Source organism: Oncorhynchus masou, chromosome 19 (assembly GCF_036934945.1).
Source record: "Oncorhynchus masou masou isolate Uvic2021 chromosome 19, UVic_Omas_1.1, whole genome shotgun sequence".
NCBI classification, from domain to species: Eukaryota; Metazoa; Chordata; class Actinopteri; order Salmoniformes; family Salmonidae; genus Oncorhynchus; species Oncorhynchus masou.
The window spans coordinates 19,779,731-19,805,530 of NC_088230.1; the positions used below are offsets into that span (position 1 = coordinate 19,779,731).

Below are 25,800 nucleotides of genomic sequence, written 5' to 3' on the forward strand. Positions count from 1 at the left end.
AGGTCTGCTGTAGGTGAAAAGACTGTGGGCTTTCAATGAAGCATGGTGTTGGAAGTAAGGAAGACAATTAATCAGTACCATTCCAGCTGCTTCCTGTCATTTCTGCAAAATGTTGTGGAAAATGTAATGAAGGCTGGCTAGGTAATGGTTTCAAGCTTACCCGGTGGAACTTTCCCGGTGGAACTTACCCGGTGGAAAATATGACCGTCTTTCCATAGACAATTAAGACCGACATGAAGCCCTTTTCTTTTTTTATCTTGGACTTTTTTCTTCATTCTCCTTCTTTTTCCTTCCAGAGAAAGGATGTGATGTGTTTCATCCACGGCTAAATGGAAACATGTACATTAAACGTCTACAGCTGTGGAGCATGAATTAACTAGGGATACTTGGTTCCGCTGCTTAGCTGGAGAAATCCCATAATTGCACCTCCAACAACATAGAGAGTCAACGCTGGGTCACATGGTTTATCCCACAATGCACTCAGCATGCATGTTTAGCCGTTACCACCTCCAGGAGAAAAATCCTAAAACCTGGCTGCATGCTGCTGACTTTTTGTTGTTGCTCTTTCTAGCATTGCAGCAGTCTGCAGATATGCCTGTTGGAGCATCTCAGAGCAGAGGGCCGGCACACAGACACAGCGAGAGGTGTGTTCCTCTATGCCCTTTTCAATTACCCAGCCCTGTCCCACAGTTGGTCTCCCGGAGTGTCCCACAGGCCCTCCCTTCCCCTCCCTCCCTCAACCTAGCCTCCCCAGGACCTTAGCATGGCGACACTTACTGCCTCTCCCTTTTGTCTGTGTCCGTCTGGCCACTTGTTTGATTGGTAACTGTATATCAGGCTGGGGACACTGGCGAGGCCGCCAGAGTTCCCGTTGCATTAAGCATGACCTCATGTTGAAAGGAGCTGATTTTCCCTCTCTAAATGGCTCTCAGCCTGCGGGGGCCCGGCCCGGCCTTTTGGCTCGACACCCCAATCACTATGCTCAGACCACTGAACTCTCCCAGCACCCCATATTAGGCCTCTCACTGATAGAGGAGGATGAGGAGAGAAAGAGAGGGAGGGAGAGAAAGAGAGTGAGAAGGAGGACAATTGTGTGCTGGTGTGATATTGTGTGTGTGTATGCGGTTGTGTGTGTGTGTCTGTGTCTGTGTCTGTGTCTGTGTGTGTGTGTGTGTGTGTGTGTGTGTGTGTGTGTGTGTGTGTGTGTGTGTGTGTGTGTGTGTGTGTGTGTGTGTGTGTGTGTGTGTGTGTGTCTACTCAGGCTCATGGACTGGCTTGTCTGGGTAAATGATGTCACGCTCTGTTCCCTATCAAGCCTGTCCAAAGTCCACAGATGATTCTGGGCTAATTCATCATCAAGATGAGGCATTGGGCTGGTGACATGGCCAAACCGGTTGCACTGTACATATACCCCTTTAGCTTCTTCTGCACATACAACCAAATAATAATAATATATAATATATCCCATTTAGCAGACGCTTTTGTCCACCGACTGAGCCACACAGGACCAAACACATAATACTGGACTCTCAGAGTATGAACAGCATCTTCTCTGTGTTTGTAGTCCTTTACCCAACACCTACAGACAGCTCTGTTGTAGTCCTTCACCCAACACCTACAGACAGCTCTGTTGTAGTCCTTCACCCAACACCTACAGACAGCTCTGTTGTAGTCCTTCACCCAACACCTACAGACAGCTCTGTTGTAGTCCTTCACCCAACACCTACAGACAGCTCTGTTGTAGTCCTTCACCCAACACCTACAGACAGCTCTTTAGTCCTTCACCCAACACCTACAGACAGCTCTGTTGTAGTCCTTTACCCAACACCTACAGACAGCTCTGTTGTAGTCCTTCACCCAACACCTACAGACAGCTCTGTTGTAGTCCTTCACCCAACACCTACAGACACTGACAGCTCTGTTGTAGTCCTTTACCCAACACCTACAGACAGCTCTGTTGTAGTCCTTCACCCAACACCAACAGACAGTTCTGTTGTAGTCCTTCACCCAACACCTACAGACACTGACAGCTCTGTTGTAGTCCTTTACCCAACACCTACAGACAGCTCTGTTGTAGTCCTTTACTCAACACCAACAGACAGCTCTGTTGTAGTCCTTTACTCAACACCAACAGACAGCTCTGTATTGAAGTCCTTTACTCAACACCAACAGACAGCTCTGTATTGTAGTCCTTTACTCAACACCAACATACAGCTCTGTATTGTAGTCCTTTACTCAACACCATCAGACAGCTCTGTATTGTAGTCCTTTACTCAACACCATCAGACAGCTCTGTATTGTAGTCCTTTACTCAACACCAACAGACAGCTCTGTATTGCAGTCCTTTTCCCCAACACCAACAGACAGCTCTGTATTGTAGTCCTTTACCCAACACCAACAGACAGCTCTGTGTTTGTAGTCCTTTACCCAACACCAACAGACAGCTCTGTATTGTAGTCCTTTACTCAACACCAACAGACAGCTCTGTATTGTAGTCCTTTACTCAACACCAACAGACAGCTCTGTATTGTAGTCCTTTACTCAACACCAACAGACAGCTCTGTTGTAGTACTTTACCCAACACCAACAGACAGCTCTGTATTGTAGTCCTTTTCCCCAACACCAACAGACAGCTCTGTGTTTGTAGTCCTTTACCCAACACCAACAGACAGCTCTGTATTGTAGTCCTTTTCCCCAACACCAACAGACAGCTCTGTATTGTCGTCCTTTACCCAACACCAACAGACAGCTCTGCTCCTGGTCTCTAGAACTGACTAATGTCCTTTGGGAGAGAGCCAGGAAGAGGTCAGATCAGACACTGGATGGATGCACCAATCAAAAGCTCATAAACAAATGAGCAAACGGTGTCTTTGGGGCAAGTGTCTGTGAGGTGAGGTGTGTGCTGTTGGCCTGAGTGTCTGACTAGCTCCGCACCATGGACAGAGATAGTGTTTATAGCCGGTGCTCCTACTGTAGATGACTTGTTCATAATGGCCCAGCATTCTTGGATGAGCAGATAACATTCATCACAATCAGCAGTAACATCATCAGGCATGGGGGCTGATATCCATGTCTTATTTAATGGCCGGTGTCATGGCCCAGTGAAGATTTGGCACACAGCGATTTGTTAAGAGACAAGCCAGCGCCCAGATTTTTGTAACGTCGATATGTTTAGAATTTGTTGCTGGGTGATGTTTACTTGTTCAATGCCAAATATGTTTGTGGTATCTCACAACAACAAAGGCAAATAGAAGCAAGAATTTCCCACCTGGCCTGTCAGAGGTAAAGGTGGAACAACTATCATATTGTTTGTACCTTTTGCAGGGCTGCGCACAGTTCACACAGCAATTGAAGGTGTGGTTTGCTATGCCTATTGAACGGCCATCTTCCTACTCTCACCCCACACAGAGAGTCGAGGTGACCCGAGCGGAGCGAGCGACCAGCCGCCTAGCCAGCTTGTGTAACCAGCCTCTTTCGTAACGCCAATTCATAAGTTTGGTCACCCTGCTGCATAGCATTCAGGCTTGTTCCTCACACAGGAAGTATCACCCACACTCCTCACCTCAGCCAGTCTGAATGAGAATAGCCAAAACCTCTCACCTACGCAGAGCGCAGCTCTCTCTTTTCACCACTCACACGCACACATCCTCTACGTTAAAAATATCCCCTCCCATCCTATTCAACTGCCTAGCTAAACCTCCTACTTGCTGCTGGAAATATAGACCTGGATATGACAGGGTGGATGCCTGTTTGGATAGGATTCTTGTCTGAATCCTGTACCTAGTAGTTTAATCAGTAGAGAGTTTGTCCCGAAACAAAATATCCATCCCATCATGCTATAGACATTGCCCATTCACACATACCATCTTATACATTTCTATAATACACTGTACACTGTAGTTGTAATTTTAGTATTGCTCTGTGAGGCCAAACTGGCTCTGCTGATCATCTGGACCTGTTTGAGCGATGGATGGTCTCTCTCTCTCCCCTGGTTTTTCAGCCTGTTGCGTTCTGCCTCTTCACAGTCTCAGATTGCAGTCTCTCCCAGCTGCAGTCTCTCCCGGCTCCAGGCTGTGCTTCATCTCTCCCAGCTGCAGTCTCTCCCGGCTCCAGGCTGTGCTTCATCTTTGGGCTCCTAATGAGGAGTCAATATGACACTTCCGGGGGCTGACTTGCAAACAGCCTGGGTGATGCATCCACAGAACCTGCTTACAGGGGATAAAATCACACCCCAAACCTGCTGGCTGTGCAAATGGTGCTGTCACATGCTGTCAAAACCCAAGCTGCTGGGAGTTAAGTTTAAGTGTGAAAATAGTTATTGCTGGGATTTCAATAAGATTCAGGGATATTTTCTGTTTCAAAGATTTTTTTTCTGTGGCGGGCCGAGAGGCCTTTATTTATAGTGCTTTGTTTTGCTGATGTTTGTATTCCATTCTATTTTAGTCATGGTCAATATGGAATATGTTGATACACGATACAGACTGGTGAAGACCATGCAAGCTACTTTTTGTTCACCTTTAGAGCCACAAATGATCCTGCAACTGAACAGAACTGAGAAGTGTGTCCAAGACCGCATCATTAATACAGCTGATTCATTCCTTTCTATAGCCGCACAAACATGTGTGCTCTGTCAATGATGTACATGCAGTCCATTTGAGAACCAAGTGATTCTGAATACAGCACATTGTGAAGAAGTCCCTGAACCCGTTCAGGTGAAAGGCAACGTTGAGACAGATGCTCCTAAAACACACAATACTTTATTTGTACGAGCCTTTGCCTCAATCTATTTTCAGAGCCCTTTCACATTTTCCCACAGCGAGCAGTTGATAAAGCCAGTTGGAGCTGTTAAAGTTGCCTCCATCCCTAATGAGCTGGATAGCTGGAACAAAGACCACAGCACACCGACCCAGCTCCCCTCTCATTCCCACTGTAAGGAAAGATAAAGAAACGATAGCATGCAGATATGTATGTGTTTCTATGCCAGTTCTATCTTCCCATAAAAGCCAGAGGGAAAAAAACAAAGAAAGAAAATGAAACAAGCCAACACACAGATAAATAAATAAGAGGTTTCAGTTGGGGGGTCTCATTAGGCCTCCTGAGGCTGAGGTACTGACCATGATGCACTTCTAGGCAGGACTACCATAAACTCTGTAATTACTGAATGGAAACAATTAGCAATGCCTTGAATTATTCAGAGTCTGCCCTGGAAAGTACAAGAAACTGTGCCTGTTTCTGCTCAGAAACGGCCTGTGTGTGTGTGTGTGTGTGTGTGTGTGTGTGTGTGTGTGTGTGTGTGTGTGTGTGTGTGTGTGTGTGTGTGTGTGTGTGTGTGTGTGTGCCTGCCTACATGGCTGTGTTGTGAATGTGATGTCACCAGGAGGACAAACAAAAGGGGGTAACCGGAGCCCTAAAAACACGCCACCGCGACCGCACGCAGGTGGGTGTGTCACGGTCAACCCCACAGACGGGCCACTGAATTAGGCCACTGTGCTAATCGAATGGCCCTCTGATTGAAGCGATAACCAAAGCACACAGGCGTCTGCCCATGTGACTAACCTTTGTTTCTAGAGGAATTAGACACATTTTTGAATTGCCAAACTCTGTAAGAGAGATGGGACTGGAAGCAGATGAGGTTGATTGAATTGTCTCTATTTGTGTTATAACATGTAATGCTGGCAGGTCTAAAACAGCAGAGCAGTCGATAATAACAGTGTTAAAGACTGTTATTAAGACGTTTATTTACACTATTGTGTTTGTGTATTTATTTACAGTGCTCTTGTCCTGCATTGAACTTTTGGTTGGACAGGGAGAAATATGGCGTCATGGTTAATTTTAACTTCAGATGTTGGTATTTGAGGGAAAGAAAAATAAAACGGGATTCACTCTATTCTCTATTTCAGTGTTGAAAGGAATTCCAAGCACTTCAAATTGGTATGTGGCATCTTGGCTGTCCAAATGGTTTAAGGATAACTATGGCTGCCACACATAAGTGATTGACACACAAAATAGCACAACATTCTATAATCCTCTCTCCTGAATCTGCCTGCCCAAAAAACGCTCAATACCTAATCCCTGCTTTGGAAAGAGGACGTATTTTGCTAGAGTTAAAGGGCCTCTATAAGGTTTGATCTTTTCACAATGGAGATGTGCGTCAGTGTATAGGGCATGGCACTGCCCCAGGCTTGCAGCCTCCTACACTCCCCGTAGATCCCCAGTCAGAAACCAGAACTGGGCCGAAGGTGGGCAGAGGCTCTCTCTCAGCGTTCTGTCCTCCCCCATTATGCATACCTCTGGGGGAGGAGGGGTTGATGGAGGTATATGTAGTGCATGGCGTGATGTGTGTATGTGCTCGTGAATGCGTGCAGAAACTTACTGTAGGGGCCGGTGTACTGTATAATAAAAATGTCTGCCTTATGAGGGGCATCAGTTGTTGGCAGAGGGCCATCATATCAGATGATGTACTGTTGGACTATGGAGATGTTACATAAAATGCTTGAATCATCCAGTGGAGTGTTTCTGTTTATATCTTTGAGCATGTTCCGTTTCTATAGAGCGAAGTGTCCCTGACACACTGCCTCTGTCACTGTCCCACGCACACTTCCTCCAGGTACTCTACTTGAAACGGATGCCAATGAATATTCTCACCCACACTCAATCAGAAAATAGGACAGGGTTTTAGTTGGGATGAATAGCACTTTATATAACCCATTCAATACTTTGATTTACAAAATGGTAAGCTTATGCTTCGGCATCATGGTAGCAGATCTGTATAGATTAACAAGAGATACTTTTCTGTTTATCAGCATTGCATCCACATCCCTGGTGCCCAGCAGCAGAGCTAGAAAGATTCATTGAAGGAAGGAGATGCTCCTAATTGTGGAGAGGCGAGAGGGGGCGAGGGGTGTGCCAACGTGGCCGCCATTAAGTGTGATATATGAAACTGAGCCCAGCTTAGACAGATTGCTCTTTTCCACTCAGTGATAGGTTTGCACTGGTATCATGAAGCTCAATTGCGTCAGTTGACCCTTATTTCACAAAATACTAGCAATTGAGAAAATATTTTGTGAAAATAAGCTAGGAGGAGTTAAGAGGCAGGTACAAGTACTTTAGGCTTAGACATCTTTGTTATTTAATATTCCTCTCTGAATCTCTCTCTCAGAATGTATCTATATCTACATTTTCTTTACAAAGCTGTCAATCAAGCGCATTTCATTAAGTTGGTATCAACATCTGTTCATGCAGGTGTGTATCAATTGAGACTCTGCTTTCTGTATTTTCCTATTTTTAAACGTAGCAAAACCTGGCTGTTTTGAAACATACACATTTGGCTTTTGATTTGATTGAAACATATATGGGTGTTTTACGATATTGTTGGTGATATTTACAGAAAGGGGCTCTGGCCTGTAACAAACCTCCATCCAACCACTTATACTGTAGTTGCGAAACTGTAGTTGCGAAACTCAGGCTTCCACAGAGGGCTTATGGGATGTCCAGAGGGGTATACTAGAAAGGTTGGATCAAAGTTAGTCAGCTAACTTTGATAAGCAACCAGAAATGACTGTTGATTTTGTGGTTCATTAAAAAAAGTTAAAGTTAGATATGCTTTTTTGTTTGTTGAATCAATTAGACCAATGCCGATTTTCAAGCTACTTGAAAAAAATAAATCCAAAGTTAGCTGGCTAGCTCCTTGAACCTGCTTTGTAGTGTATCCCTCTGGTGTTTGCACACATTCCTTTTGTGTAACAGCATTGAAGAGAATGAAAACAAAAACGGACCAAAAGTAAATATTTCCGGTGCTAAAAATACCAGTGGTTTTCTGCCGGGCTATTTTTAGTTCTCACGTTGGCCTCCAGACACCCGCGTCACACAGCTTTCGTGCTCTTACCCCAGCAGCGCCAGAGCAAAGGGGCCTTGTGTGTGTGTGTGTGTGTGTGTGTCTGTCGCAATCAGAGAAAAAAAAAACTGAAATCAGGAAATACACAGCATAGACTTGCAGGTTCAGCATGTTAGCCTCAGAGACTGGAGTTCATTCTGTATTCAGGTGTTGGTGTGGTTTCTGTACGTTAACACTCGGAAATAGAACCACAAATGTTTATTTATAGTTTCTGTGTCTTTTAGGAACTACGTGGGCCTATTTGGTACTGATGACTCACTGTTAGCAAGAGGGGGTGGTTCAGTTTGAAACTACACTCAGTCAACTTCAGTTTAGTTTAGCACTGTACTCTTTGTACTACATGCCACTGTACATGAGAATATAGATGACCGAACTGGGATTCATTTATTTGAAAATGGAGGAAAATCCGAGAGACATAAGTTATTAACAGTGACTTCTCAGTGAGTGTTTTGTTTCGATCACTGAATTCTTTCTCTCTCCTCTCTCCAGGTCTTAAGTGAAGATTCTTTTGGAAGTTGTAAAAAGAGAGAAATCAACAAGCACTTTTTTTTTAAGACCGGTAAGTGTTCAATAATAAATATGTACCCAATCAGGATTTTTAAGATCATGTCTTATTTTACAGTACATGGCATTTATATATATATATATATTCTGTTTACGTTTTCAGATCACGAAAAGATCTTCATACATTTAATGAATTGGACAGAAAATTGGAGGGATGTTAGCAAGTCTACAGTATGATTGACAGAAAGAAAGTGTTCTGATGCAGACTATAGAGGATCTTCGTGACTCAAATGTGGAACAACCCAACAACTTCAGCAATGGAAGGCCCCTTTGTTTAAGATCTCCAGGTGTGACAGCATCTGACATTTGACCTTTGAGAAACCCAAGTGACGTCTAGCGGGACAATGGAGCCACGTGAATCTGCTGCTGGACCAAAATGCACCAAGGATCCCCGGGAGAAGCTACAAAGGAAGTGGGTCTCTGAGCCCTCAGCTGGCACAAAAAGAAGCACTTTTGCTGACCCGGAGGAAAAGCGGCACTCGCATCGCGAAATCCTTCAAAGTGGTGCCAGTGGCAGCAATATTACTGGCTCAGCACGAAAGTATGGCTCTGGGAAGCTGCTATCAACTGCAATGGGTCAGTCATCTCAAGATAGTCACTACGCACAGGCTTTCCCTCGTACTTACTCCTACCAGCTACCACAACCGTACCCACAACAGCCCATGCAAGAGCGCTTCCTGTCTGGAGCCAAGCCACAGCCCGGTCTGGAGGCCCATGCCTGGCCCTTCGCTGGACAGCTCCCATCCGACGACATATTCCCTGGACACTCCCGTGCCCATGGAGTTTTCCCTCGTCAGAAATCTCCCAGTTTGCCCAGTTCTTTTGGCCAGTATTCCCAGTCAGGGCCGGAGCCACCAGAGGAGGGATACAAGAAGGAGCAGAAACCCAAGAAGCCAGGGAAGTATATCTGCCACTACTGTGGAAGGGCTTGTGCTAAACCCAGCGTGCTGAAGAAGCACATTCGTTCACACACTGGGGAACGCCCCTACCCCTGTGTCCCCTGTGGGTTCTCATTTAAAACCAAGAGTAATTTGTACAAACACAGGAAATCTCATGCCCATGCCATCAAAGCAGGACTAGTCCCATTCTCCGAACTGGCAGCTTCACGCACAGACATGGATCAGGCATCCTCAGTGGGAGAGACGGAAGTACACTCAGACGGTGAACAGAGCACAGACACCGACGAGGAAACTGCAGAGGCCTCCATGTTTATGGACAAAGGCAGCCCTATTCCCCAGATATCATTTGAGATGGACAAAAGCACAATGGAGAAGGGTAGGGAGCCGGCATATGCTGACTCAGCTGAGGAGCTAGCTATGGCTTCCATGAAAGTGCCTATCCTAATTGTCCCAAAACAAGGGGTCCCACCAACAGCATTGGAGTGCCCCCCATTCACGGACCTCAAAGCTTCTCACATCAGCTCCCAGGGTGGCCGCGTGGATGACTCTCCCACTATCAAACAGAGACTGGCTCTGAGACTGACAGAGAAGAAGGGATCACAGGACTCAGACCAGCAGTCCCAGCAGTCCCTGAACCTTCTGAGTCCACACAGCAAAGGCAGCACAGACTCGGGCTACTTCTCCCGTTCAGAGAGTGCGGAGCAACAGATCAGCCCTCCCAACACAAACGCAAAGTCCTACGAGGAGATCATGTTTGGTCGGACTTGGTATTACAAACCTAACTCTGCTAGATCTAGACAATCCATTGCAGGTGGCATGGCCACTGTTGGCCAAGACACTAACATAGTAATGGGGAAGATATCTGAGGATCATATTTTTTTCCGAAATGATAGCGGTGAAGTGCAACAATTAGCAGGTGTTGACCCTAAGCAGTATCCCACAGGCCCTTGCCAAAGCAACACAGGTCTACTAGAGACCCCTTCTGATTCAGGGACACTCATTAGGAGTAACTCAATGCCAACATCCTCCCCGACCAACCTCAACGTCCCACCGGGGATAAGAGTGAGCCACTCCTTTGACGAGATGATGACCTCTGATGATGTCTTCTACCCGGGTGCTGCCGGTCTGAGGAGGCTTAGGAGACAGGCAGCTTTTGAGCATTCAGCACATGAAGGGCATGGCGACTATGAAACCTATGGACACATTCCCAAGAACGCAGCCCAATCCGTGGCATTAAAGCTAGGGGAGCGCAGTCCTGTGGTGCCAGAGCATACAGCATACAGCCCATATGGTACTAAAGTGGGAATGACAGAGATTGCCACTCGTAAACGCAGGAAGGAAAAGAGTGTAGGAGATGAGGAGGATGGCCCTGTCCAGTACGACAGTAGTTGTAGTAGCTCAGTAGATATGGTCAGAGATTATGATTCAAAACAAGGTAGTCAAGAGGGTTCAAGGGGGACACCTACTGGAAAGGGATCCATGGGATCTATGTACAGTGCACATAGCCAATCAGACAGTTTTGAAACATGCTGTAGTAGCATGTGCTCAGAGGACGTAGTGCTAGTCCCAGACTCTGACAGAAAGGCAGCTGGCAATGTTATATCTGTCATTCAGCACACCAACTCACTCAGTAGGCCAAACTCCTTTGAGAAGTCAGAGTCCTTCGAGCACCCAGCCTACCTGCAAGATAAACCATCCAGCCAATATTCAGAGCAGTCAGATACAGAGAACATAGAGGATGTGCAGAGCCCAGAGTTTATTCTGAGGTCTGAGAGCATGGAGCTGCAGCAGCAAAGCAACAGTGATTTAGTTTCATCCAACCAGCCCTGTCACATGCCCCCAAAACTGGTACGTCAGCCTAACATCCAAGTGCCTGAAATCAGGGTGACAGAGGAGCCAGACAAACCAGAGAAAGAGCCAGATGTACTGACCAAGGAGCCGGAGAAGCACGTTGAAGAGTTCCAGTGGCCCCAGAGGAGTGAGACACTGTCCCAGCTCCCTGCGGAGAAGCTGCCTCCTAAGAAGAAGCGTCTGCGTCTGGCAGACCTGGAGCACTCCTCTGGGGAGTCCAGCTTTGAGTCTTGCACCAGCCTGTCCAGGAGCCCCAGCCAGGAGAGCAACCTGTCCCACAGCTCCAGCTTCTCTATGTCCTTTGACAGGGAAGAGAGCCTAAAGTCTGTGTCACCGTCCAAGCAGGAGGACTTTGGCAAGCAGTCTGAGTACAGCGGAAACTCTCTCACTATCCCCGGTCATCACCAGCAGAGGGAGATGCGACGCTCCTCCTCAGAACAGGCTCCCAGCGCTCTGCCCACCGAGATCCCAGAGATCCGTAGCAAGTCCTTCGACTATGGTAGCCTCTCAACATCATCCAGACAGGGAGAGGTTTACTCCAGTGCATCAGCCATGAAAGATCGGAGACGGGGCTATCTAGTAAGGCAGGCATCCCTCAGCGTTTACCCTGAGACTGCGGTGCATGAGCATGGTGGTCTCGAAATTACTGTCAAGCAAGAGCACTCGGACCATGGACCCTCATCTTGGCAGAGCCCCCCATCCTCTCAAAGTTCTCTCGGTGCATCAGCCAGCGAAGTAGCAAGACCCAAGAGAGGGTCACATCATCATCTTCTGCAACAGAGCATTAGTGAGGACAGCCAGGACGACTCACCACTGTTCCAGAAGTCATCTCGTCTGCCAAGTCAACAGTCATCTGAGGGAGAGCATCCAGGTCACGAGCTCATGAGCAAGGAAACGATGCAATACTCCTCACTCCAGAACAGCTTGGCTTCACTGCCTTTCCTGCCATGTCAGCCGGGTCTGTTCTGGCATCCCGAGTCCACACAGAGACACAAGCAGCATCTGGCTTTCCAGCCACACCAGTTACAGCAACTACATATCAGACAGCCTAGTCTACCACACATGATCCAGAAACCCAACCCACCTCTTAATCAGCTACAGCAGATTCAGGAGCAATGCGATGCAAAAGCTGACGGTGCTATCAGTCAGAGCTATCAGTATCCCCCCAGAGCCTCCCCCCAGGCCCAGCATTACGGATCTCTACCGTCTAAAGTGGCCCTCACCGAGAGCACGGTGCTCCTGCAACAGGTCCAGCCAATCTTCGCCACTCAGAATGCAGGTTCACAGTCATCTCTCCCAGGTATGCTAGTCCCCGTTAGGATACAGACTCAAGTGCCATCTTATGGAAGTGTTATGTACACAAGTGTTTCACAACTCTTAGCTAACCATGGCCAGAGCACTTATTCAGCAAGAGTCATATGCTCAGAGAGTGTATCATCTAGTTCACCCACAGGTTGCACTGTTTCAAAGCAAGGCGTTGGCTTCAATTTATCTCAGATCCTTGGTCAGTCTGAGGGAGCTCTACGTTATCCACTGTGGAATATTCCGGATCTGAACACTGAACACGGGAGACTGAACACGGGAATTCCGCTGTCGTTGACATCAGGAACCATCTCCACCACGGATGCGTCCTCCAGTATTGGGGGAAGCAAGCGGATGCTATCACCCGCCAGTAGCCTGGAACTCTTTATAGAGACCAAACAGCAGAAACGGGTCAAGGAGGAGAAGATGTACGGTCAGATTGTAAAGGAGCTGAGCGCTGTCGAGCTGAGTGCTTCGAAAGACAGCGGTAAGTTATCAAAGTGTGTCCCTCTGAAGAGCGAGGGTTCAATGGACGATCAGGAGAGGATGTCCTCTTCCCCACCAGCAGACTTCCCCTCCACCAAAATCCCAGTGCGTTCCAACGCACCTCACATACCTGATGTGCCACCAGCTGACAGCTTCACTCCCCCTCTGCAAATCGTGACGGACTTCCCTGGTGGCAGAGAGTCCCCAGAGGAGCTGGACGTAGATGACTCCACCCCAGAGGCTAGCTGCAGCCCACAGTTCATGGTCTCCTCCAGTGACACTCCAGAGGAAGCCAAGCCACTCATGGGCAGCAAGATACCTGTCAACATGCTGGTGCAGCTGGCTGCCAATCAGAGTGGGGGTGCTGCCGGAAGCACTCTAATGCTCACAGATCTGGCCGACGTTCAGCATTTCTTTCAGTTCCCCAGTCTTCGCACGACAACCAGTGTCAGCTGGTGCTTCCTGAATTACACCAAGCCAAACAACGCTCAGACGACTCCCCTGACTTCTGTCTATGGCTCCTGGTGCGTCAGCTCCTACAACCCCAACCCTCTCAGCCTCAGCACCAAGGCTACTCTGGCCCTGCTCTGCTCCAAGCAGAGGAAGAACACAGAAACCTACACGATGGCTGCTATGTATCAACCCAGGACTGGAAAACTTGTGTCCTCTCTTGCTTGGAAGCAGAAGTTTGAACAGGTAATTACACGTCACATACAGCATGCCATCTATTCATAGTTAATGTATTTATTGGTTAATGGGTGGTTAACGGTTTGTTACTAAATAAGTATTCAAGGTTTAGAATTTGCATGCTTTAGAGAGTGTGAAATCTCCTACAATATTAGAAACCAATCTGGGATAAAAGTCTATTTTGAAGCCAACATTCCAGTACATCTGCCATCAAGTGTTTTTGTGTGTTTGTGAGGATTTAACTGAGTGTTATGCATGTTTTTCACTTGCAGATGAAGCCAGAGCTCATGCAGCTCGATGTGAGCAAATATGGGAAGAAAATCAAGGGGCTGAGCTCCAGGGATCGAGTCAAGGAGGACCACGGAGAGAAGGAGGCCTCCTCAAAGCAGACTGAGCCCACTCGCATCAAAATCTTTGAAGGAGGGTATGTGAAGATGGCTGCCATTAAAAAAAATTGAAAGCTTTTTAATATCAGTGTGGCACCTTTTCGAGGCGGCTGCCTAAATTTGTATATTGTTGTGACTTTTACACAAAATGTACAGTTTTGTGAAACGCAGAAGACGAACAGGGACTTTATTTATTGCCTGGTGGCTGAAACCACTTCTTCAGAGATGATATTATTTGAGAATGGTAATACAATGACTGTGATAACTGGAAATGAAGTATTACCTGAATTTTTAAAATTACTTCACATTTTTTATTACTTCACATTTATGGACTTGAGGGTGTTTTCTGTAGAAATTTGATAGATAAAAAAAACGGGATGTATTTATCAGGTGTATTTTAATTGTGGTTGAAAGGAGTTACTAGTATAGGCTTCTGTTTTTATAGAAATATAGTAGAGCAAAGTTTTGTTGTTTAACAGCCAAGGGTATCATTGACTACTGTGCATGAGGCTACTGTAACATTTTGCTTCGGTGCAAGCAAAAAATAGATTTCCAAATTAGTTTTTCAATCATCTGAAATGTTTTCAAAATCACATATCTGTAATGTCTCTTTTATGATATTACCATGTACAGTGAGAAAAATGTATATGAATTCCATTTCATAAATGGGAACAGCTGTAAAAATATCTCTGACCAATACCCAGTTGAATTTGGCACCAGAATAATTTTCTCTCAGCAGTATAAGGCAAACCTTCCCAATGTAAAGTGGTCTGTTTGGTGTACTTGATATTTGCCCCCTTAACACATGCTTCGATATACCCAATATCCTCCAATAACGTTGAAAAATCTGCTCTTCTTATGATTTCAGGTACAAATCCAATGAAGACTATGTTTACGTGCGAGGTAGAGGAAGAGGGAAGTACATCTGTGAAGAGTGTGGGATCCGCTGTAAGAAGCCAAGCATGCTGAAGAAACATATCCGCACACACACCGATGTCCGGCCGTATGTCTGCAAGTTCTGCAACTTTGCTTTTAAAACCAAAGGTGGGTTTCCTTCTTCCACTTCATATAACCAGATATATACGAATGTACACCTTTCCTCTCAAGTAATTTAACCTGATAGTTCAAGCATAAACAGTGTTCACACTGGGAAATGATCTATGTAGAACTGCAAATACAGACTTCGGTTTACATTGCATGAGGAGAGTATGCTGCTTCCAGTAAGACTTTTTAAAAGTTGTAAACTCTTGTTTCAGGAAACCTGACAAAACACATGAAGTCGAAAGCCCACATGAAGAAGTGCTTGGAACTCGGGGTGTCAGTGACATCAGTGGAGGATCCTGACGCCGAGGAAGCTGGTATGAATCAGACAGACTGACTGAGCACATTGTGTAGAGATGAGCCAATATTTCACAAATGCTGAGCCCTGTAAGTTGCACTGGTGCGGTTCTTGAGGGACAATTATCATAATGAAAAACAGGAGCCACCTCTCTGCCAGGTTTATGTAAAATATCCAACTTTAAGATACACAGTTCACATTTCCCCTGCTTGAATCCCATCATTCTGCATAGAGTATAAAAGAACTCCAGTGACCTATTCAATCCAACTGAAATAAATTGCGGTTGCTGTAAAATATCTGTAAAACGCATAAATATAAAAAGTCCTACTGTGTTTTTATATCCCATTTCCTTGTTAAAACGGCACTAAATGCCGTTTATTTGTCTTGAAGAATAAAGTAGGCTACTGTTATTGCATTTGCATAGCGACTGGATCAACGGTTGATTAACCAATATGTTTCTTTTTAGACAATGCCGAGGATGGCCAGAGGGAGTCTGGGAAGATGTCAGGCATTATGGCGGACCACCAGTTCTCAGACGCTGATGATTCTGATGGTGGCGAGGATGACGGGGATGAGGTGGATGATGATGAAGACGATGACGACGATTACGATGGCGACTCCACGCCGAAAACACGCTCCAGAAGCACTAGCCCTCAGCCCTATGGCATACCGTCTCTCTCCATCACAGCTGTGGCGGCCTCTCAGAGTGCCTGCTCCTCAGACCTGCTGGGCCACGGCCCCAAACCTCCCATCTTCAGCTACTTCACCAGCCTGCCCAGCATCCAGATCACCCAGCTCATGGTGCCCAGCGAGCGTGCAGGCCAGGGCCAGATGGCAGAGTATCAGCGTCTGCTGCAGGGCGCCCTGGGCGAGGACTATAAGAACAGGCTAGACATACCCAGCTCCATGGACAAGGACTTTGGCCTGTTCACAGATCACAGCTCCTCCTCCTTTGACCTGTCCCCGTCTCGCCTCTCGTCTCCAGGCCTGGGGTCCTCCCCTCTCCGAGAGCCCTCCCCCACCACCTCCTCACGCAAGTACCTCTCCCCCCGACGGGACCTGTCCCCCCGTGGCCGCCTGTCACCCCACAGAGAGGTGTCCCCTCTCAGGCACATCTCCCCCAAGAGAGACATCTCCTTCAGGAGGGACCTCTCGCCTCGGAGGGACCTGTCCGCCAGAGGTCACCTCTCGCCCCTGTCCCACGCCGGACGCCCCACGTCACCGGGCAGGGACCTTGCGGGCAGGAGGGAGCTGTCTCCACGCAATCACCCCCGGGGCATGATCAGACCTGTCTCCCCCAGGAGGGGAATGCATCATCACAGTTCCCCTTGGAGTCTAAGTCAGCACCTAGACTCAGAGATGGTGTCACTGGGCCAGCGCAGTAGGAACCACTCAGAGATGGAGACAGTAAGTGTTCCAGAACATATTCAACTGTTCTCTTCTATTTTATTCTATTCACACTGCACTTGAGCCTTCATAAACAAGTCCTTACTGACGGTATGTTAACTAATGAATGGTCTCTGCCTTCAACCGTCTTAGAGAGTCGAACTTAAAAGTTAAAGTACAATGGACCCATGAAGGACCACCATATAGTGCTACTCTATCTGCAGACATTTCTATTTCTAATTAAGAATCCCTGGGGAAATAGGTCAAATAGGTACAGTGTGCATGTGCATGTGCTGTGGAGTTATTCTTCTCTTCTCCATGCCATCTGGCTTGTTTCCATGGAACTGAGTGATATACAGATAAGGCTGCCATAGCTTGGCTCATCACTCAGTGGTTAATAACTGCTGTTTTTGTTCTTACGAGTCTTGTTAAACCCAACTTTCCAGGAACCCCAGTTTAAATAAAGCATGACATGGAGCCCGCTTCAGCTGTATCATTTTCAAATATTCATATTTGACTTATTTTTAGCTGGTAATAGTTTTGTCGTGTGGGAGCAGATTTTTCCTATCTTCTCAAAATCCATTACAATCCCTCTTTTCCTCATTCACAATTTCTCAGTCAGTACGTACCCACAGTGTAGATGTTTTGCTGCATATAGTTGTAACATTTACTTAGTACTTAGAACTTTCAGAGATCATCTGCATACTAAGATCGACAGACCCTATTGATCTACAGCCACTATACTTTGTACTGAATTCACCCTGTATTGTTTCAGGAGCAGAATAAGGGTTCCCCTCCCCACAGCAGCCAGGAGTCCCCTCTGCCCCACCAGGGCCTGTTCAGCCACCTCCCCCTGCACTCCCAGCAACAGGTCCGCACCTCCTTCCCCATGATCCCCATCGGTGGCATCCAGATGGTGCACTCCGTGCCCACCTCAGTCACCGGCCTGACCCACCCCGCCCGCCTCCCCCTGCAGAAGAGCACGTCCGAGGAGTCCAGCACCAGCGAGGTCTCCTTCCACCTGGCCGAGGGAGGAGGAGCGTCCAGGGGTTCCACCGGGTCTTCCGACTCACCCCAGCGCCAGGAGAGGATGGTGTCATCATCCTTTTCCTCTCGGGGGACACCGGTCCCCTCCCCTGGCCCGTCCTTACCCTGGTCAGGAAGTTGCCAGGACAGCGCAGACATGTCAGACAGCAAGGACATTAAGCAGCAGGAGGAAAGCATACAGACTTGTACCAATGCTATCGCCTCGCTCCGCATCGCTACAGAACATGACACTCTGGAGAAGGGCATGTTGGTGTGCTCTTCAGACGCCCATCAGAGACATCCCCCCCCACTGCCTCACTCCTCTCACCCCCCTTACCCCAGCCCTCAGGAGAGAGCCTCCAGCAGGATTCAGCACTTTAGTGGCCTAGAGGTTAGGCAGTCCCCGGACGGCCACTCTGCCTCCCCTCTCCCCCTACACTCCAGCTCCAGCTCGGAGACCTCCCTGCCAGCCACATCAAAGGGCCCGGCGGGTTCCACGGCAGGCCCAGGCCACTGTGCCAAGGAGAGGTCGCCAGGTCAACAAAGCCCAGGGGAAAGACCAGAAAGCACAAAGAGAGGCAAAAATATATTAAAGGATGCCACCGAGAACAGGTGAACATTGTTAAAAAGGGACGTGCAACGCAAAGACATTAACCCCTACAATTGCACACACACACACGACGCGCACACAGAGAGACAGACATTTAAACACACACACACATGACGCGCACACAGAGAGACAGACATTTAAACACACACACACACAAACAAGTCTTTAAACAAGCAAATTAAGTAGATACTCTGTAGTTTCAATGTATAGCATGCCTTTTATAACCTGGTTTGCTATTTTAACAATTTCTTTCTTATTTAAATTTTCAGAGAATATACATACAGTATGTTAACTTATATATGAGCCTGACCAAATTGATGATGGACTCCAGTCTGGTACTTTTAAATGTACAGATGTGTGTGCCTTTTCTTTACTTTTTGCTTATATTCTTATAAGCATATTAAGCAGGAAGATATGTTAATATATCACGTTTGTGTATCAGCTTTGTAATAAATGCAATTTCTCGTCTTTTTTTAGACACTTGAGTCTGAATGATGTGAAGTATCAATATATGTAAGGTTGCACTAAAACATATTTTTATATGAGTGAAATTAAATGGCTTTTGTGTACAGCAGCAATTCTATAATACTATTTATTGTATCATGTTTCATAAAATGTACATTTTTCTTAATGTTGTGGATGCCTTTTCTATGTAAAGCATGGGTTTTGCTATGGCATAATTAGAGCAAACAATATGTACACTGTAAAATGGCTTTATATGTTAGAAGTATTTATATACACCTAAGTGAATGCACTTTACTTGGAGGTATATACATATGATACAATTTACCAGAATATATATCTAGTATATAATATATATATATATATATATATATATATATATATATATATATATATATATAATATATATATATATATATATATATATATATATATATATATATATATAATATATAATATATATATGTGCACTTAGGTTTTAGATTGACACCCACATACAGTATGGTAGTCAGTTCCAAATGCTTGGACCTTGTTCGCTGGATCCTGTTCGCTGGATTGGCTACACTAGTTGTGATTTTACATTTTTTACAAAAAGTATAACTGTTCAGCATTAAGTGAATCAATGTGCTTTTATTTTTTGTTTTCATTCAACGCTTACTGAAGTAGTAGTGAAATATTAAAGATAGTTTGATCTTCTGTGAATCACGTTGCTTGAAGTACTTGATTTATTGATTAGTATGGGGAACATTCCAGCTGATGTAAATATTGAATGCCCATGAATTTGTATACACACACACACACATACACAGACGCATGCACGCACACACACACACACACACACACACACACACACACACACACACACACACACACACACACACACACACACACACACACACACACACACACACACACACACACGCACACGCACACACACACACAGAGAGAGATTAGTGAGACCCCAGTGTGTTACCTACTAGGAGACCCCAGCGGCTTACACTCACACAGTCATACACATTTATACATGGAAAGAGTTAATTCTGGGCAATGACGTCAGTTCATCAACAAAACAAAACATATTAAATGCTTGTACACACAGATATCCAGAACTCTGAAAAATGCACCTTATGTTTCCTAAATTTGGGGGGGTACTATCCAATAATGCTGTATCTCAATTTTGGAACTGGGATTTGGAATCCAGTTGCTTTTAAAAACCTGTTTGCGAATAAACAACCTAAACGAACAGGAGCATTCCGCTCGTCACTCATGTGTGTATATCTGTATTTTGTATGGTGTGTATAAGATCTGTGTAATTTACTCTTTGGACATTTTTGTCACTAGTCCTTGGTATTCACCTAACTGTATCAACATGTCTTTAAAATCTAAGGTATCAAAGCACAAATCATAGTATAGAAAGAAAAAAAAGAAAGATGTTAAACATACATAAAAAGGGTAACATTGTGATGTTCAGTGGAAAGTACAATATCATGGAAGACCCCAGTTTCAACAATTAATCACAGTGCAGGTGGAAATAAAACCGATTGTTGTTCTCAAATAAATACCACTACAATAAAATGTCCTCGATGCTTTAATTCTTTCCAAATACCTTTGGGCCTCACTGTATGTGGGCACACTTGCAATATCACGTAGGCCTACAGTAAATGTCCTACTTTACAGTACATGTCCTACTTTACAGTACCATAGGCACAATAGGAGTCTGCACACATAATAAGTGTCGGCCTTTGGTAAACTTAACTCAGTTATAGCTCTTCTGTAAAACCTGAAAGAGCTCTCCAGTTGCTAATCTTAGGCTATCACTGTCATACTGCGTAGAACACATAGTTACTTCCCTTTGGTTTAATCCACTCTGACACAACTAGGTTGGTTATTCTCACTAACGTGTTTGTCTCTCAGATCACTTTGAAAGATACTTTGATCTTAGGGGTATTTTAGTCTTGATTAGTTTTTGATTTCTTTACTTTGAAAGCAATTCTGTTTACAGAAATTGTCATGGGAATTCTCACCATAGATGATCAGTAACTCAAACCTATTTTGGATTGTCAAATTGTCATCCTCATGAATATTGCAACTGAAAAGAAAATCTTATTTACTCAATAATACATAGTCATATTCAAGTGATCAAGTGCTACAACACTAAATGGGTATCATTGTAAAAATGTCCTCTAATGGTGTTACACAGATCATGTAGAGATTAACATGTAACACATATTGGTATTCAGGTAGAATGTTTAAATAGGAATACATTACACACAATACATTTTAACCAGCCACCAAATGGCTATTGGTTGTTTAATATCCAGGCGTGTGGATGCAGTGGCATGCTGCTGTGACAGTTGTATGTGAGAACGTTATAGGTATTCTAGTCCTCACACCTCCATCACGGTGGCGTGCAGGTGTTCGGTTGAGCGTCCGCCCCAAGGACGTGGCTGTGTCACTCAGACACCGGCCATCGATCTGCCCGTGTCCTGTCTCTTCATGTGCAACCCTCTCTGATGAACGGCTACAACAGACAGATCAGGACTGCAGGACGGCCGCTGGAGCCGGCCTCTTAATATAACTAAGCGTGACCTTGCTGAGGGAAAACTCCTGGTCTTAAAGAAAGGCTACCTACTCCCTATTGTTCTTTTACAGCCGTTTACAGTCGTCATTGATTTAATGGGTGAGGCGTGTACTGTAAATACATATTTTGATTTGTTTGAGAAATACACTGCCCCTCCCTAGTGCCACAATCACCCACTTCACCCTTTGTATTGAGTGGTTATTGATGGCACCGGAGGGGATGGCTGTCGTTTTATTTGCTCTTAACCAACCGTGCTATTATGTTTGTTTTTTTGCATTGTTTGTAACTTATTTTGTACATAATGTTGCTGCTACCATCTCTTATGACCGAAAAGAACTTCTGGACATCAGAACAGCGATTACTCACCTCGAATTGGACAAATCATTTTTCATTAATGAGTCTGCACCGGAAGGATATACTCCAAATACCCGAACAGGCCATCATTTACATTTTACATTTAAGTCATTTAGCAGACGCTCTTATCCAGAGCGACTTACAAATTGGTGAATTCACCTTCTGACATCCAGTGGAACAGCCACTTTACAATAGTGCATCTAAATCATTAAGGGGGGGTGAGAAGGATTACTTATCCTATCCTAGGTATTCCTTGAAGAGGTGGGGTTTCAGGTGTCTCCGGAAGGTGGTGATTGACTCCGCTGTCCTGGCGTCGTGAGGGAGTTTGGTCCACCATTGGGGGGCCAGAGCAGCGAACAGTTTTGACTGGGCTGAGCGGGAATCATTCCCATCATTCCCTCATTAGCTGGAGAAAGAAACAGAGATTTTGCGGAAAGAGATCGGGGTGCCTTGTGAGGATCAGGCGACAAGTGGCTAATCTGCCTTTGCCATCCATACTGCTAGCTAACGTTCAATCGAAAATAAATGGGATGAACTGAATGCACGTATATCCTACCAACGGGACATTAAAAACTGTAAAACGACGGCATTAATAACATACAGCTGGCGGGTTATACACTCTATCGGCAGGATAGAACAGCAGCCTCTGGTAAGACACAGGACGTGCATATTGCATATTTGTAAACAACAGCTGGTGCACGATATCTAAGGAAGTCTCAAGGTTTTGCACACCTGAGAATGAGTATCTCATGATAAGCTATAGACCACACTATCTACCTCTAGAGTTTTCATCAGTATTTTTCATAGCTGTCTACATACCACCACTGACCAATGCTGGCACTAAAACCAAACTCAATGAGCTGTATACCGCCATAAGCAAAGAGGAAAATGCTCATCCAGAGGTGTGCTCCTAGTGACTTTAATTCAGGGAAACTTAAATCAATTTTACCTCATTTTTATCAGCATGTTAAATGTGCAACCAGAAGGGCAGAAAATGCTAAACCACCTTTACTCCACACACAGAGACGCATACAAAGCTCTCCCTTGCCCTCCATTTGGCAAATCTGACCATAAATCTATTCTCCTGATTCCTGCTTACAAGCAAAAATTAAAGCAGGAAGCACCAGTGATTCGGCCTATAAAAAAAGTGGTCAGATGAAGCAGATGCTAAACTACAGGACTGTTTTGCTAGCACAGACTGGAATATGTTCAGGGATTCTTCCGGATGGCATTGAGGAATACACCACATCAGTCACTAGCTTCGTCAATAAGTGCATCGATGACATCGTCCCCACAGTGACTATACGTACATACCCCAACCAGAAGCCATGGATTACAGGCAACATTCGCACTGAACTAAAGAGTAGAGCTGCCGCTTTCAAGGGGCAGGAATCTAACCCGGAAGCTTATAAGAAATCCCGCTATGCCCTCCGACGAACCATCAAAATGGCAAAGCATCAATACAGCACTAAGATTGAATCGTACTACACCGGCTTCGTCACTCGTCAGATGTGGCAGGGCTTGCAAACTACAGAATTACAGACTACAAAGGGAGGCACAGCTGAGAGCTGCCCAGTGACACGAGCCTACCAGACGAGCTAAATAACTTCTATGCTCGCTTCGAGGCAAGTAATACTGAAACATGCTTGAGAGCATCAGCTGTTCCAGCTGCTGACTGTGTGATCACGCTCTCCGCAGCCAATGTGAGTAAGACCTTAGAACAGGTCAACATTCACAAGGTCGCAGGGCCAGACAGGATTACCAGGACGTGTGCTCCGAGCATACGCTGACCAAATGGCAAGTGTCTTCACTGACATTTTCAACAAGTCCCTGATTGAGTCTGTAATACCAACATGTTTCAAGCAGACCACCATAATCCCTGTGCACAAGAACACTAAGGTAACCTGCCTAAATGACTACCGACCCGTAGCATTCACGTCTGTAGCCATGAAATGCTTTGAAATGCTGGTCATGGCTCACATCAACACCATTATCCCAGAAACCCTAGACCCACTCCAATTCGCATACCGCCCCAACAGATCCACAGATGATGCAAGCTCTATTGCACTCCACACTGCCCTATCCCACCTGGACAAAAGGAACACCTATGTGAGAATGCTATTCATTGACAACAGCTCAGCGTTCAACACCATAGTGCCCTCAAAGCTCATCACTAACCAAGGGACCCTGGGACTAAACACCTCCCTCTTCAACTGGATCCTGCACTTCCTGACGGGCCGCCCCCAGGTGGTAAGGATAGGTAACATCACATCTGCCATGCTGATCCTCAACACGGGGCCCCTCAGGCGTGCGTGCTCAGTCCCCTCCTGTACTCCTTGTTCACTCATGACTGCATGGCCAGGCACGACTCCAACACCATCATTAAGTTCACTGATGACACAACAGTGGTCTGATCACTGACAATGATGAGACAGCCTTTAGGGAGGAGGTCAGAGACCTGACCGTGTGGTGCAAGGACAACAACCTCTCCCTCAACGTGATCAAGACAAAGGAGATGATTGTGGACTATAGGAAAAGGAGGACCGAGCATGCCCCCATTCTCATCGCCAGGGCTGCAGTGGAGCAGGTTGAGAGCTTCAAGCTATTGGCGTCCACATCACCAACAAACTAACATGGTACAAGCACACCAAGACAGTTGTGAAGAGGGCACGACAAAACATATTGGTATGGCAAATGCTCGGCCTCCGACTGCAAGGCACTACAAAGGGTAGTGCGTGCGGCCCAATACATCACCGGGGCCAAGCTTCCTGCCATCCAGGAACTCTATACCAGGTGGTGTCAGAGTGAGGCCCTAAAAATGGTCAAAGACTCCAGCCACCCTAGTCATAGACTGTTCTCTCTGCTACAGCACAGAAAGTGGCTAACGGAGCGCCAAGCCTAGGTCCAAGAGGCTTCTTAAACAGCTTCTACCCCCTGCCAAAAGATACCTGAACATCTAATGAAATGGCTACCCAGACTTTTTCCATTGCCCCCCCCCTTCTAAGCTGCTGCATTGTTACTTTAATAGCTCTACCTACATGTACATATTACCTCAATTACCTCAACACCGGTGCCCCCGCACATTGACTCTGTACTGGTACCCTCTGTATATAGCCCTGCTATTGCTATTTCCTGCTGCTCTTTAATTATTTTGTTGTTCTTATCTCTTAATGTACTGTGTATGCAACGAAGTGTATGCTGTATGATCAATGTATTTTTTACAATGTATCATTTACAAATGTCTCCTGTGTAAATTAGGTCTTCTGACCCTCAACTGGACTTTCCTGGATAAAAACCAAAGAATTCTATTTAGAATTGTTGAATCGTGAAGCCATGCAATTGTTTCGTGCTGGTAAACAAGCTGTCTAAAAGCTGTCATATTTAGCCAAACTAGTCACTTATCTCATTTTAAATTTGCCCTTTGCAATCACCATCATGTAGTACTACATGGAAGACTGCAATTTGTCATCAAGATGTGTTCCAAAGAAGAGTGGTGCCTGTTTTCCTGGAGAGGCATCTGGTTGGAGGAGTAAACAGCTTTCCAATTTTAAGTGCCAGGAAAAAAAGAAACAAATTAAAACCATAGCCTCTCAAATTTTCCCCTCTCATTTCCATTTTTCAAGGATCGGGAAAGTTCATCTGAGCACTTGACAGGAGAAACTGGTGTCATTAACAACCTCAGATGGACACCACTTGCCTTCGGAAAGTATTCAGACCCCTTGACTTTTTCCACATTTTACAGCCTTATTCTATAATGGATTAAATATTTGGATTAAATATTTAAAAAATCTCAGCAATCTACACATAATACTACACAATGACAAAGCAAAAACAGCTTTTAGAAATGTTTGCAAATGTATTAAATAGAAGAAAAAAAACATTTATTCCAAAGTATTCAGACCCTTTGCTATGAGACTCTAAATTGAGCCCAGGTGCATCCTGTTTCCATTGATCATCCTTGAGATGTTTCTGC

General features: G+C 45.5%; 1 protein-coding gene across 1 annotated transcript in view; it reads left to right on the top strand.

The window, feature by feature from the left end:
- The window catches only part of hivep2a (HIVEP zinc finger 2a), a 51,650-nt gene extending 32,413 nt beyond the window's left edge, over positions 1 to 19,237 (top strand). The window contains exons 3-9 of the mRNA XM_064925255.1: positions 8,384 to 8,453; positions 8,562 to 13,692; positions 13,956 to 14,107; positions 14,938 to 15,113; positions 15,326 to 15,427; positions 15,875 to 16,815; positions 17,570 to 19,237. Coding sequence (XP_064781327.1) covers positions 8,803 to 13,692; positions 13,956 to 14,107; positions 14,938 to 15,113; positions 15,326 to 15,427; positions 15,875 to 16,815; positions 17,570 to 18,436 — 7,128 coding nt within the window. The 5' untranslated portion in view covers positions 8,384 to 8,453; positions 8,562 to 8,802 and the 3' untranslated portion in view covers positions 18,437 to 19,237. The remainder of the gene's footprint in view (positions 1 to 8,383; positions 8,454 to 8,561; positions 13,693 to 13,955; positions 14,108 to 14,937; positions 15,114 to 15,325; positions 15,428 to 15,874; positions 16,816 to 17,569) is intronic.
- Positions 19,238 to 25,800: the final 6,563 nt, after the last annotated feature.